The sequence below is a fragment of the Lepidochelys kempii genome, chromosome 3 (assembly GCF_965140265.1).
Source record: "Lepidochelys kempii isolate rLepKem1 chromosome 3, rLepKem1.hap2, whole genome shotgun sequence".
Taxonomy (NCBI): domain Eukaryota; kingdom Metazoa; phylum Chordata; order Testudines; family Cheloniidae; genus Lepidochelys; species Lepidochelys kempii.
The window spans coordinates 147,080,465-147,092,686 of NC_133258.1; the positions used below are offsets into that span (position 1 = coordinate 147,080,465).

Sequence of the window (12,222 nt, forward strand, 5' to 3'; positions counted from 1 at the left end):
CTAGTTTTAGGGGTCCCACAAAACAATGAGGAAGTCTGGCTGGGTCTGTGCCAGTTAATTAACCAGCACTATTCCCAGAGATGTGGTGGCATCATTGATGATGATGGTTATGTGTACAAAGTTAATCTTAATTACAAACAAAAAGCCAGATTTTTAACCAAATAGAAAAGGATTAAATCAGAAGAATATTTATATGCAGGCATCTAATATATTTATAAACAATGGAGAGTAAAATAAAAAGTGTAAAACCCATTAACTGTGCTTCACAGGTAACTGGTGGTGTATATGGGATGCAGATCAGGCAGTATATTCGACACTAGGAAATGTACTTTAATAACTTGACTAAACACGGCTGTTTATAGTCTCCTGAAGCAGTAATAATCCTTTTAAGTTATAATTGGCTACTGTATGCAATCGTTTTAATTTTAAAAAATAATAAAAATATAAAGATCTAAAGCTGAAAAAAGCTTTCAAGCAGACACCAATCACTTCAGTCCTGGTTTTTGTATGTCCATAATTTTCAGAATTCAGGTTAGCATAAAATTTAAAAAAAAGAACAGAAACAAAAAGAACTTATAACATTCCAGGTGCTGTGAGAGGATGTGGCTTCCAGCTGCGGAAGCTACTGTTCTGCACACTAGTTGCCTTTATGAATTTTATTTCTAGATAAGTGAATGAGAATAGCTGTTTATATCATCAGAGTAGAGACTAAGGACATTTTGCTGGATTTAGCTGCCTTTAGTAACCTGGAAAGAAGATTTTCCATCTCTCTGGGTTGTTTTCTTACAAGTTCAGATGTTTTCTGAAAAGTTAAAAACAACGTAAGATGATTAAGGAGCTTGTGTGGTTTAATCCTGGTCTTGAGTCTTTATGGCTACTGGCCAAAGTAAGCTGCACAGCTGTGTAGACTCTACCGTCTTCGAAGGAGTAAATCAAACCTTTGTAGTAGCTGTGGTATTCCATCACTGCCCCCTTCCCAGGAGCTGAATCTGGTGATCAGGCTTGACAGAGTTACCTAATAAGGAAACTCTTGGAAGTAACACTGGGGGACTCATTAGCTTTCCATTGAGCTTGTTGAGATTCTTGCAAAGGTTCTTCCCTAGCTAACTGTCAGCCAGCTTTGGCAGCAATAAGTCATGGCAGCATTCTCGGTGCTAAGCAACAGCCCTGCCCTGATACCCAAGCCTCTACTCTGGTCCTGGCGACACTCAATTCTGTCCCCAGCTCCACCCCCAGTGCCTCTTCCGGGAATCCCCCCAGCATCTCCCCTCTCTGTGCCAAGAACCAACTCACACATAGTAGCTCCCAACACATCTAAGTGCTACCATAACATGTCTGTATCTTTCAGCCCACCGGAGCTCCCCATTCTTTCTGCTTCTTCCCTACTCCACTTCGTAGCTGTCATACCTCTGAGCTGTCAGGGCACTTCTGTGAATAGATCTTTCTAAAACAAAAAAACACTATATTGTGTATCAGTTAAGGCTATTGTACACACAAAATACCTACCATAAACCTCAACATTGGGGAAATGAGAAGTTAAGTGATGAAAAATACATAATTTCTATCCCTCCATCCAGACACCTTACTACTTTGCATAGCCATTGTTCACCACAGACCACACATCACAACCTTAACTGTGCCCTTGCTGGGAAGAGAAGGAGGTTTTGGGAAGGAGGAGCAGGAACTCTGGCACTCCTCTGGAGCCATGGTATGGTCCACTAAATGTGCAAGTGAATTCCTCCAATGTAGTGTGCAGAGGCCATCATCACAGGCATGCTAGACCCCCAACTTAAATATTCTACAGTGAAGTCGGAAACTCCATCCTTGACCTGTCAAAAGTAAACCCAAAATAAATTCATGGCACTTTCCAAAATGGGCCACCTTTTGGTGAACGCTTAATAGTTTCCTAGCAAGCTTCAACAGCCCTCTCACATGTCCTGAAGTAGACAGATTGGGTTCCAAGCCATAATGTATCCACCCTGACCCTGAGGCTAAAGCAGTGACCCAGAACTTGAATGGAAAACAGAGAAACTTCTTCCTTAAGCCGGAGGTGCAAATCACCATCACCACATGGAATAGCCACCCAGCAATACTTCACGTGGCCATCTAAACACTATATTCAAAATCCTAGTTATTCTGACTTCCCCCTCATCATTACTATTATTGTTATTTATTAGGAGTATTATGGAAGTACCTAAAGGTCTCAGCCAATATTGGGGCCTTTTGTGCTAAGCACTATACTGTACAAGCATGTAGAAGGAAACAGTCCCCGCCCTGGAAAACTTACAATCTGAATAGAATTCAGTGCAATTTAGGCAGATACCTAAAGTTAATCACATCTTTAGGTGCTTTCCTGAAAGCAATGTTTCCCTTAATTTGGATTCAAGTGCTTTGCTGAATAGGTATAGACTTAAGTACATACTTAAATGTTTTGCTGATTTGAGGCATTCCTTTTAAGATCCTAGTTATTCAGGCCTCAGTCCTGTACTCATTATTCAGGTAAAACTCTTACTGATTTCAGATCAGTAGGAGTTTTGATTAAGAAATGCAGAACTGGCATTAGATTTTGAAATATATCATAATCACAAAGCTACATTTTAATTGTACAGACATATGCTATCTTAGTATGTTCCCCCACTTTTGTCTCCATGTAGCAAGATGTTTGCCCATTACAAGTCACATACTTTACAGGGTGATTAAAGCAACAAATGCCCTTTCCGGCTGTAAAACAGGAGGCCTTTGAGTGAGCTGTCTAGACAAGGAAAAATATTTGGTGCTTGGACCCTCTCTGTAGGTTCCCAGTCACTCACTGTATGAGTCAGTCGTGTTCAGACTGTGTACTTTTAAAAACAAAATCATCCTCTGTGGATGTGTTATATATTTAATTAGGACACTTGTTGCAATGATGGATTTTGTTTCTGCTGCTTTTCAGTCAATGACCTCACTTTACCTTTTGAGAACAGACTTATATGATCCTTTCCCATCTGTTTTCTTTAATATATAGCTATTACGAGAAAAGGATACTGTAATTTATATAATTTTAAATTCCTAGTTCTTGTCTTCTCTGTGTAGACTTTTAATAGAATAACTGTGTTCTGTGGCTCAGGAATCCCTGTTATTAAATTGTAATTGGCCACTGGAAATATATGCAATGCATTGCTTTGTATTGTCTTATACACTTGGCTCTCAATCCTATATTCCTTACTCAGACGGAATTCTCATTTGATCTGAATGGAAGTTTTGTCTGAATAAAGAGTGCAGGATCATAACCGTTCTCTGTGTCCACATGTACAAAACTCTGCAAACCACAATATAAGGTTAATGAATAAAATAAGATCTTATTCTGAGTAGCAAGAGGAGACGGTCAGAAAAGTGCATCCATAAGTGCAGGTATCCTGGGTCTCTCATAGTACACTTGCTTTTGCTTTTTAATAATAATTGTCCTATAGTTGTGGTGATTGGTTAGGAGATGGAAGTATTTGGAATCCAAGACAAGTTTTTGACCTCTCAGACTTGATAATGTTTCTTTAACACTATAATACAGATACACGTATTGGCTACTCTTACTGCTCTGTTAATTTTACTGATTTTTTTTTGTGATGTTGAACAGTTCAATAACCAATTATTTGACAGCCCATTCCCATTATCACATTCAGTTCCTGTGAGATAAATGTATTAATGATTGTATTCTTCACCAAAGACAAATAACCATTTTCAAGATTAATTACTGCAGTATTTTTCCTTGATCTGTTTAATAAATCAAGATAAAAAGAATTATATTAAAAGAACATGTATTGGCAAAAATCAATCATCTATTTACTAACCACTGATAAAAGTTTTATCATTCCAAGTAATATTACCTTTAATAGTAAAATATTCTTGTGGCAATCCAAGCTACGAGTGAAAAAAATTATACCAAATACAATAATAAATATAACAAGAAAAATATTTCTAAATTTCAGTGCAATGTTGGAAATTTTACATTAACATAAGTATATATTTTACACATTTTTACATAAGTTTTACATACATTAATAGAGGCTAATTAAACAGAACAGCTTAGGAGAGAAAGTGATAAATTCTCCACCACTTGGAGTCTTTAAAACAAGATTAGGTGTCTTTCTAAAAGATATGTTCTAGTTCCACCACAATGTATTGGGCTTGATGGAGGAATCACTGGGTGAAGTTCTATGACCTGTGTTATACAGGAGGTCAGACTGGATGATCAGAGTAATCCCTTTTGGCCTTAGAAGTATATGAGGGAGACTCTTCCCCCCTGGTCCAGTCCCTTTATGCTGTGTAAAGAGGCCAGAACAGCATAGAGAGGCTCTGAAGGCCCTAGTTCCAGCTGAGGGAAAATTCCTTTAGAACACCATCTGAGGCAGACAACCAAAGGCTGTTCTCCAAGTACTCCTTCACAAGACTCTGCATGGGGACAGGAGTGGGGCTATGAGTGGGATGGGTGTGTTGGCTAGAACCATAGCCTGTAGCACTGCAGAGATTCTGGGTAGTGCTGCTGCGGTAGGCAGGCAGTGAAAACATAGGCGCCAACTCCATGGGTGCTGCGGGGCTGGAGCACCCATGGGGAAGAATTAGCAGGTGCTCCACACCCACCAGCAGCCAAGCTCCCCCCACCCCCAACCTCTCCTCCTCCCTCGAGCATAGCGTCCCTGCTCCTCCCCCTCTCAGCACTTCCTACCCGCCACCTAACAGCTGTTTGGCGGCGCTTAGGACTTTCAGGGAGGGAGAGGGAGGAGTGGGGACGTGGTGCACTCTGGGGAGGAGGCAGTAAAGAGGTGGGGCAGGGGTGGGGACTTGGGGGAAGGGGGTGGAATTGGGGCAGGCAGGGGCGGGGCCAGGGGTGGGGGGATCAAGCACCCACGGGGCAGAGGGGAAGTCTGGGCCTATGAGTGAAAGGCTACCAAAATTTAGGCAGCCATTGAGGGGCAGTGACCAAGTGATTCAGAGACCTTAGATTTCCTTGACCCCTTTCAATTGGACTTTAGATCTGGGTATTTTTAAGAGAAGTCATTGATATCATTGCTCAATGACCTCTTTCAGGAGATGAACAAGGCATGTCTTTCCTGATTCTTTTAGGCATTTGGTATTGTAAATGATGAGGTGTTGTTGACACAGCTCCAAACACTGGGAGAGGTAGACAGAGCTGCACTTGAATGTCTCCATTCTTTCCTTTCTGAGAAATACCAAAGAGTAGCATTGTGGAAATGCTCATCTGTCCGAAGGGTTGTCTTATATGGTGTGGTTCAAAGTTCTGTTCTGTCAACTTTCCAGCCGAATGAATATGTAAAGCCTTTAGTAGAGATGGCAAGAATGAGTATAGGTGCCATCAGTATGAGGTTGGTTGGGAATGAGATGTTGAATCTCCATTCCCAGGGTTTTTTTTCTTGGAATCCTTCTATAATTTACTTTTTCTCAGTTTCTGTATGCTTTAATGTGCACAACTAATTTCACATACAGCTACAGCCTAAACTTGGTGCATTTTATAAAGTAAAAAGAATCACTTGGTTCACCACTGAAATGCAGCCACCTCAGCAGCAGAACACTGAAGGTGTTCCACAGTGGACAGCATCACTACTCAACATTTACAATAGCTTTTAGAAATGGAATGCAGAAATAACTTCTCCATTTGAAATTGCAGGGGTGATTTAAGATGGCAAAATGTAATAACCCAAACTGGGATTTAGCCAGGATACTGGGGTTAACATTCTTACTCCTGAAAAACATGCCATGAGATTTTTAATGACCACAAGTGGTCAGGACTTCGGTTTTAGGTCTTATTTTGAATGGAGATTAAAATAATATATTCACGGTATTCATAATACACTTATAACAACAGACTGCTCTCTGCCACAAGCAGACTCTTTATAGGCTGACGTGGCAATTGAGTCAGTCAGAAGAGCAGACTTACTCAGCACAGTACTCTAGGATGCTCACTAGGGCGGGCAACAAACCAGAAATAGGAGCTACACACTAAGACCTCAATTCTGAAAATACTTCTGCACCTTAAAAACTTGACAGACCTGAGTAAGGGCTGTTCATGTGTATAAATCTACAGAATTAGTGCCTAAAGGCCCAATCTGCAAATCCTTGCTACTGGCACTTGTGCAGAAGCCCAACATAAGGTCTGTGCTACTCTGTAAGTCCCACTTATGCGCTGAAAAGCATATGCTTATATTCCATTGATTTCAATGGGACTTAAATACATTTATGTGCGTTGCTGAATTGGGGCCTCCGTGTGTTGGCTTTCTCCACAGGCGTGAACTTTACCAATATTGTTTACTATTTAACACTAAAATGATGGACACCATAGAAAACACTAAAAGAGAGAGCTCCATTTACAAGAATTGTATTATTTACGGTGATTTTTGTTGGATCAAGCTCTAATATTGTGGAGAGGGAGATGGCTAGAATTTGCCAGGCTTGCGTAAAATTAAATTTAGGAAGTTGTTGTTTCAGTGTTTGTCTATCTGCATGCAGCTGTTATAGTAGAGTAAATCTGAAGCATGTATGTACATCACTATTATTATATTGTTCTAGAAAAATGTACTTATAGATGCTCATAAGTTAATTATCTGTAGAATATTATCTGACCAGTAATATTTTTATTTCTTGTCCTTTGTATTTGTTTCCCTTAAAATCTACAGATACACTAACTGTATCTACTTGTAGAGATGTAATTGTCTACCTGTCAAACTGCCTTTGTATTATTATGTCTGTCTGATGTTAAAATGTCTTATTTCCAGATGTTGATGAATGTGTTAACAGCACTCTATGTGGCAGTCATGGGTTCTGTGAAAATACACCTGGTTCCTACCGCTGCCTTTGTTACCAGGGGTATCAGGACCCACAGGATGGGCAAGAGTGTGTGGGTGAGTTTTTAGATTTTATAATCAGTACTGCATCACCTCAGGGATGAAAAACTGATTTAAACAGAATTTATTTCTTCATAAAATTATTTTGTCTTCCATCATTTTATGTTAAATTGCACCATTTCAGAGTAACATAGGACTCAAATATGTCTTGCTCTCTAAACCCTGTATACCATGTGGGTACTTACTGTGTATCTGTTAAAGGAGAATCTGTTTTTAAGGTTGGAGTGGAAACCAACAGCAAATAAGCTGCGCCACTCATTTTATCTATTTAAAAAAAAACCCACTATTTCTGCAAATGTCAAGCCATTCACAAATATAAATCATAATGGATTGAATTTAATACTTCAGCTTATTTAAATGCAACATCTGTTTAGTCTCTTAGTTGACTAGCCAGAACTCTGTACTACCTCCTACAGGAAATATAGTCTGGTGTGTGGTACAGCCTGTCTGAATTAAACAGCACACCTCCTTAGAAACAGTGTGTTTGAACAGGTTTTAACATTACCTTCAAGCTCCAGGAAAGACACCTATCACTGTGAAAAGATGTGAGAATTCCATAAATGTGTAAATATTGTAGATTTCTCTAGTGAGTAATAGATTTCCAAATCTGTTGTTAATAGTGGTGGTTGGACCTGAACACCACAAGTTTCTAATATAAAATTAATACCAGATCAACAAAAGGTATTCGTTAAGGAATTTCTTCGGACTAGATTCAGGATGAAAGACATTTGCCAGTAACACTACGCTGAATGAAAACAGAGGGGAATGAAAGAGTGGTAAAAATAATTTTTTTATATATATTCAGTAAAAAATGGTTTTACTGAAAAATTCTTCTGGTCCACTTTTAGGGCTCAGCTTGCAAGGTGCTGAGTATTCTGACCCATATTTAAAAAGAAAAACAGAGTTTTAGACCTTAAATTATTTTTCATTGAAATGCGACATTTGCTACTCTTAACATCTGGTGTGGGAGCACCACTTCAGAGAGAGCCAGTGCTCCTTTTGAAATTCATTTCAGTGTGATGGACCGGATTCACAGCACTCCCTTCACACAACTCAGGCAGGCAGCACAAAGAGAGCCTTGGAGGGGATTCCTTAGGACCGAAATCTATCCATCGCTGGAGGGAAATCCACAGAAGCCATAAAGCCAGCATAGCTGGCTCCTGTGCCACCCATCCATTGCAGCCCTAACATAATATGGGATAAGGGAATGTGACCAGAGTTCATGGTGTCCAACTATTCCCAGATGATGGGAACCAAGGCCAGTATTAGAACAATAATGGACATAAAATTAGGGAGGCATAAGCAACAAGCCCCCCCCCTTGTCAAGAGGCTACACAAACAGAAAACTCAATAATAGTGGGGGATTTGAATTATTCCCATATTGACTGGGTACATGTCACCTCAGGGGGGGATGCAGAGACAAAATTTCTAGATACTATTAATGACTGCTTCTTGGAGAAGCTAGTCCTGCAAACCCCTAAGGCAGGGGTGGGCAAACTACAGCCCGTGGGCCGGATCCAGCCTGCCAGCTGTTTTAATCTGGCCCTCGAGCTTCTGCTGGTGAGCGGAGTCTGGGGCTTGCCCCGTTCCGGCGCTCCAGCCAGGGAGCAGGGTGGGAGGCTGCTCCACGCAGCTCCCGGAAGCAGCGGCATGGCCCCTCTCTAGCTCCTACATGTAGGGGAAGCCAGGGGGCTCCGCTCTGCATGCTGCCCCCACCCCAAGCACCGCCCCCGCAGCTCCCATTGAGAGCTGCAGGAGCGGTGCCTGTGGATGGGGCAGCATGCAGAGCTGCCGGCCACGCCTCCGTGTCCGAGCCGGAGAAGAGACATGCCGCTGCTTCCGGGAGCCGCTTGAACTAAGAGCCACCCGGAGCCTGCACCCCTGAGCCTCTCCCCATGCCCCAATCCCCTGCCCCAGCCCTGATCCCCCTCCCACTCTCTGAACCCCTCGCTCCCAGCCTGGAGCACCCTCCTGCACCCCAAACTCCTCATCCCCAGCCCCACTACAGAGCCTGCTCCTCCAGCCGGAGCACCTGCCCCCGCACTGCACTCCCCCCCCCCAGACCGGAGCTCCCTCCCGCACCCTGAACTCCTCATTTCTGTCCCCACCCTGGAGCCCATACCCCCAACCAGAGCCCCCTCCCTCACCCCAACCCCAATTTTGTGAGCATTCATGGCCTGCCATACAATTTCTGTTCCCAGATGTGGCCCTCCAGCCAAAAAGTTTGCCTACCCCTGCCCTAAGGGGAGAGGCAATTCTTGATTTAATCCTCTAAGTGGAGCACAGAATTTGGTTCAAGAGGTGAATTTAGCTGAACCACTCAGTAATAGCTACTGTAATGCAATTAAATTACATTTCCTCCTTGTAGGGGAGGAAAATACCAAAGAAACCCATCACAATAGCATTTAACTTCAAACACAAAAATGAGGAGGCTAGTTAAACAGAAACTAAAAGGAACAGTCACAATAATAAAATATGCCTGCAAGCTGCATGGAAACTATCTAAAAACAACATAATCGCATCTCAAACTAAATGTATACCCCCAAGTTAAAAACAAACAAACAAAAATGCCACCATGGCTAAATGACAGAGTAAAATAGACAGAGACACAGACATCCTTTAAAATTGGAAGTGAAATCCTATGGAGGAAAATAGAAAGGAGTATAAATTCTGGCAAGTGAAAGGTAAAAATATAATTAGACAGGCCAAAAAAGAATTTGAAGAACAACTAGCAAAAGACACAAAAATTAACGGAAAAAAAATTCTTTATGTACATCAGAAGCAGGAAGCCACTGGATGATTGAGGTGCTAAAGGAGCACCCAGGGAAGACACAGCTGTTGCACAGAAGCTAAACAAATTATTTGCATTGGTCTTCACTGCAGAGGATATGAGGAAGATTCCCACAGCTGAGCCATTCTTTTTAGGTGACAAATATGAAGAACTGTCCCAGATTGAGGTGTCAATAGAGGAGTTTTGGGAATAAATTGTTAAATTAAATGGTAATAAGTGGCTAGGACCAGATGATGTTCACCCAAGAGTTGTAAAGGAACTCGAATATGAAATTGTAGAACTATTAACTGTGGTAATAGCAGTTTTAAAGCAGCCTCTGTACCAGATGACTGGAGGATAGCTAATGTAATGGCAATTTTTAAAAAAGGCTTCAGAGCAATCCTGGCTATTACAGGCTGTAAGCCTAGCTTCAGTACCAGGCAAATTGGCTGAAGCTACAGTAAAGAACAGAATTATCAGACACATAAATGAACATAATACATTGAGGAAAAGTCAATACAGTTTTTGTAAAGGAAAATCGTGCTTTAACAATCTATTGGAATTCTCTGAGGGTGTGAATGAGCATGTGGACAAAGGTGATCCAGTTGATACAGTGTATTTAGACTTTCAGAAAGTCTTTGACAAGGTGCCTCACCAAAGGCTCTTTAGCAAACTAAGCAGTCATGAGATAAGAGGAAAGGTCCTATCATGGATCAGCAACTACGTAAAAGAATAAATGGGTGAGGTTTGTCTATGCATTACACAAAGTAAAACTATTTCCCCATGTTTATTCAGAGGCAGCAAGTTTAAAACAAACCAGAGGAAGTACTTCTTCACACAACATGCAGTCAATTTGTGGCACTTGTTGCCAGTGGATGTTGTGAAAGTCAAAAATATATCTGGGTTCAAAAAAGAGTTCGATAAATTCATAGAGGATAGCAGAGCCAGTGCTAGCCCATTGGGGACCCTAAGCAGGAATATTTTTGCCCTCCCTCACAATAGTAAAACAAGCAAGTTCTTATAATAAAAAGCGAATTGGGAGGGCTCTTGAACTGCTCAGGGCCTCAAGCAGTTGCTTAGTCTGCTTATGGGGCCTAGTGCCAGCTCTGGAGAATAAGTCCATCAGTGGCTATTGGCCAATACAGTCAGGGACACAACCCCATGTTTTGACTGCCAGAAGCTGGAACTGATTGACAAGGGATGGGTCACTTGATAATAGCCCTGTTCTGTTCATTCCCTCTGAAGCACCTGGCACTCACTGGCTACTCTCAGAAGACAGGATACTGGGCTAGATCAGTTGGTTCTCAACCAGGGGCCTGCGGCGCCCTGCAGAGCTGCGAGAGGTTTCAGGAGGTCCGCCAAGCAGGAGCCCAGGGCAGAATGCCAAAGCCCCATCACATTGGGCTGAAACCTGGGGCCTTGAGCCCCGCCACACAGGGCTGAAGCCTGAGCAATGTAGCTTCTTGGAGGACCCGTGGCATGGGGCCTTGGGTAATTGCCCTGCTTGCTACCCCTTAACGCTGGCCCTGGCTTTTATATGCAGAAAACCAGTTGTTGTGGCACAGGTGGGCCGTGGAGTTTTTATAGCATATTGGGGTGGGCCTCTGCAAGAATAAGGTTGAGAACCTCTGGGCTAGATGGACCATTGATCTGACCCAGTATAGCCATTCTTATGTTGTGCTCTCCCTCCACTGCAGTGGATGGATCTGGCCCTATGAACTGTTCTTAAAACAGATTGGCCTTTGTACACAGTTTGTACTTCATTAGAACTGCATCATGACTGTTCAGTTTATGGCTTTTATCAGATTCTGCTACAAGCTGTCAATAGGCCTTTTCAACTTAGTTTGTACTTTATTTCTCTAAGGATTAGTAGAAATAGAAAAAAGACCTTTACTGTTGTGCATTCTCTTTCACATGATTTAATTTGTGGAATACAGTTATATTTCGTAAAGAGTTCTGATTTTTAACTCTTTACTGATAGAAACCTGAGAGAGAGGTTACTGGTTATATGGTATATGGATAACTCCTGATATCACTCACATCAATGGCAAAAATTCCTAATGACTTCAATAGGAGTAGGAGCTGACTCTAAAAATCAGAATGCATAAATGCTTTTTAAAGCAAATATCTGTCTGTTTCTTAGTTAATGATGGGGGGGGAGTTATTATTAAACAACATGTTGAAAATTTGCTTTAGTTTTTCTGTGACTGCAACTTCTAGTTTGGCCTGTTTGACCTTGTTGAGACCCTAAAGGTGCTTAAAATGAAGCAGATGCATAAGCGTTTGCAGGTTCAGAGCCCAGCTGAGCTCTGTATTCTGAATAGGGGTCATTTGCACAGTATAGCCCATCAGTCATGAAGCAATGAGTATTTCCTTGATTTTATATAGTTTATTTTATAATAAGTGGGTGTTGCCAACTTGTAGAAGTCTGTGGTTACCTACAGAATGATGGAGGTGTTAGTAGTGACTACTAGTACAGATTGCATTGAGAATTTAAATTACAGTGGGGGTAAAATCCCTGTCTTAAACAAACAAATGATTTCATTGAGTTTCCAATTT

General features: G+C 41.6%; 1 protein-coding gene across 10 annotated transcripts in view; it reads left to right on the forward strand.

Annotated features, from left to right (window-relative positions):
- LTBP1 (latent transforming growth factor beta binding protein 1) overlaps nt 1–12,222 on the forward strand; it is a 375,466-nt gene that overhangs the window by 288,502 nt on the left and 74,742 nt on the right. For all 10 annotated transcript variants that reach the window (XM_073338422.1, XM_073338423.1, XM_073338424.1 and 7 more), the window contains one exon: nt 6,765–6,890. In XM_073338422.1, coding sequence (XP_073194523.1) covers nt 6,765–6,890 — 126 coding nt within the window. The remainder of the gene's footprint in view (nt 1–6,764; nt 6,891–12,222) is intronic.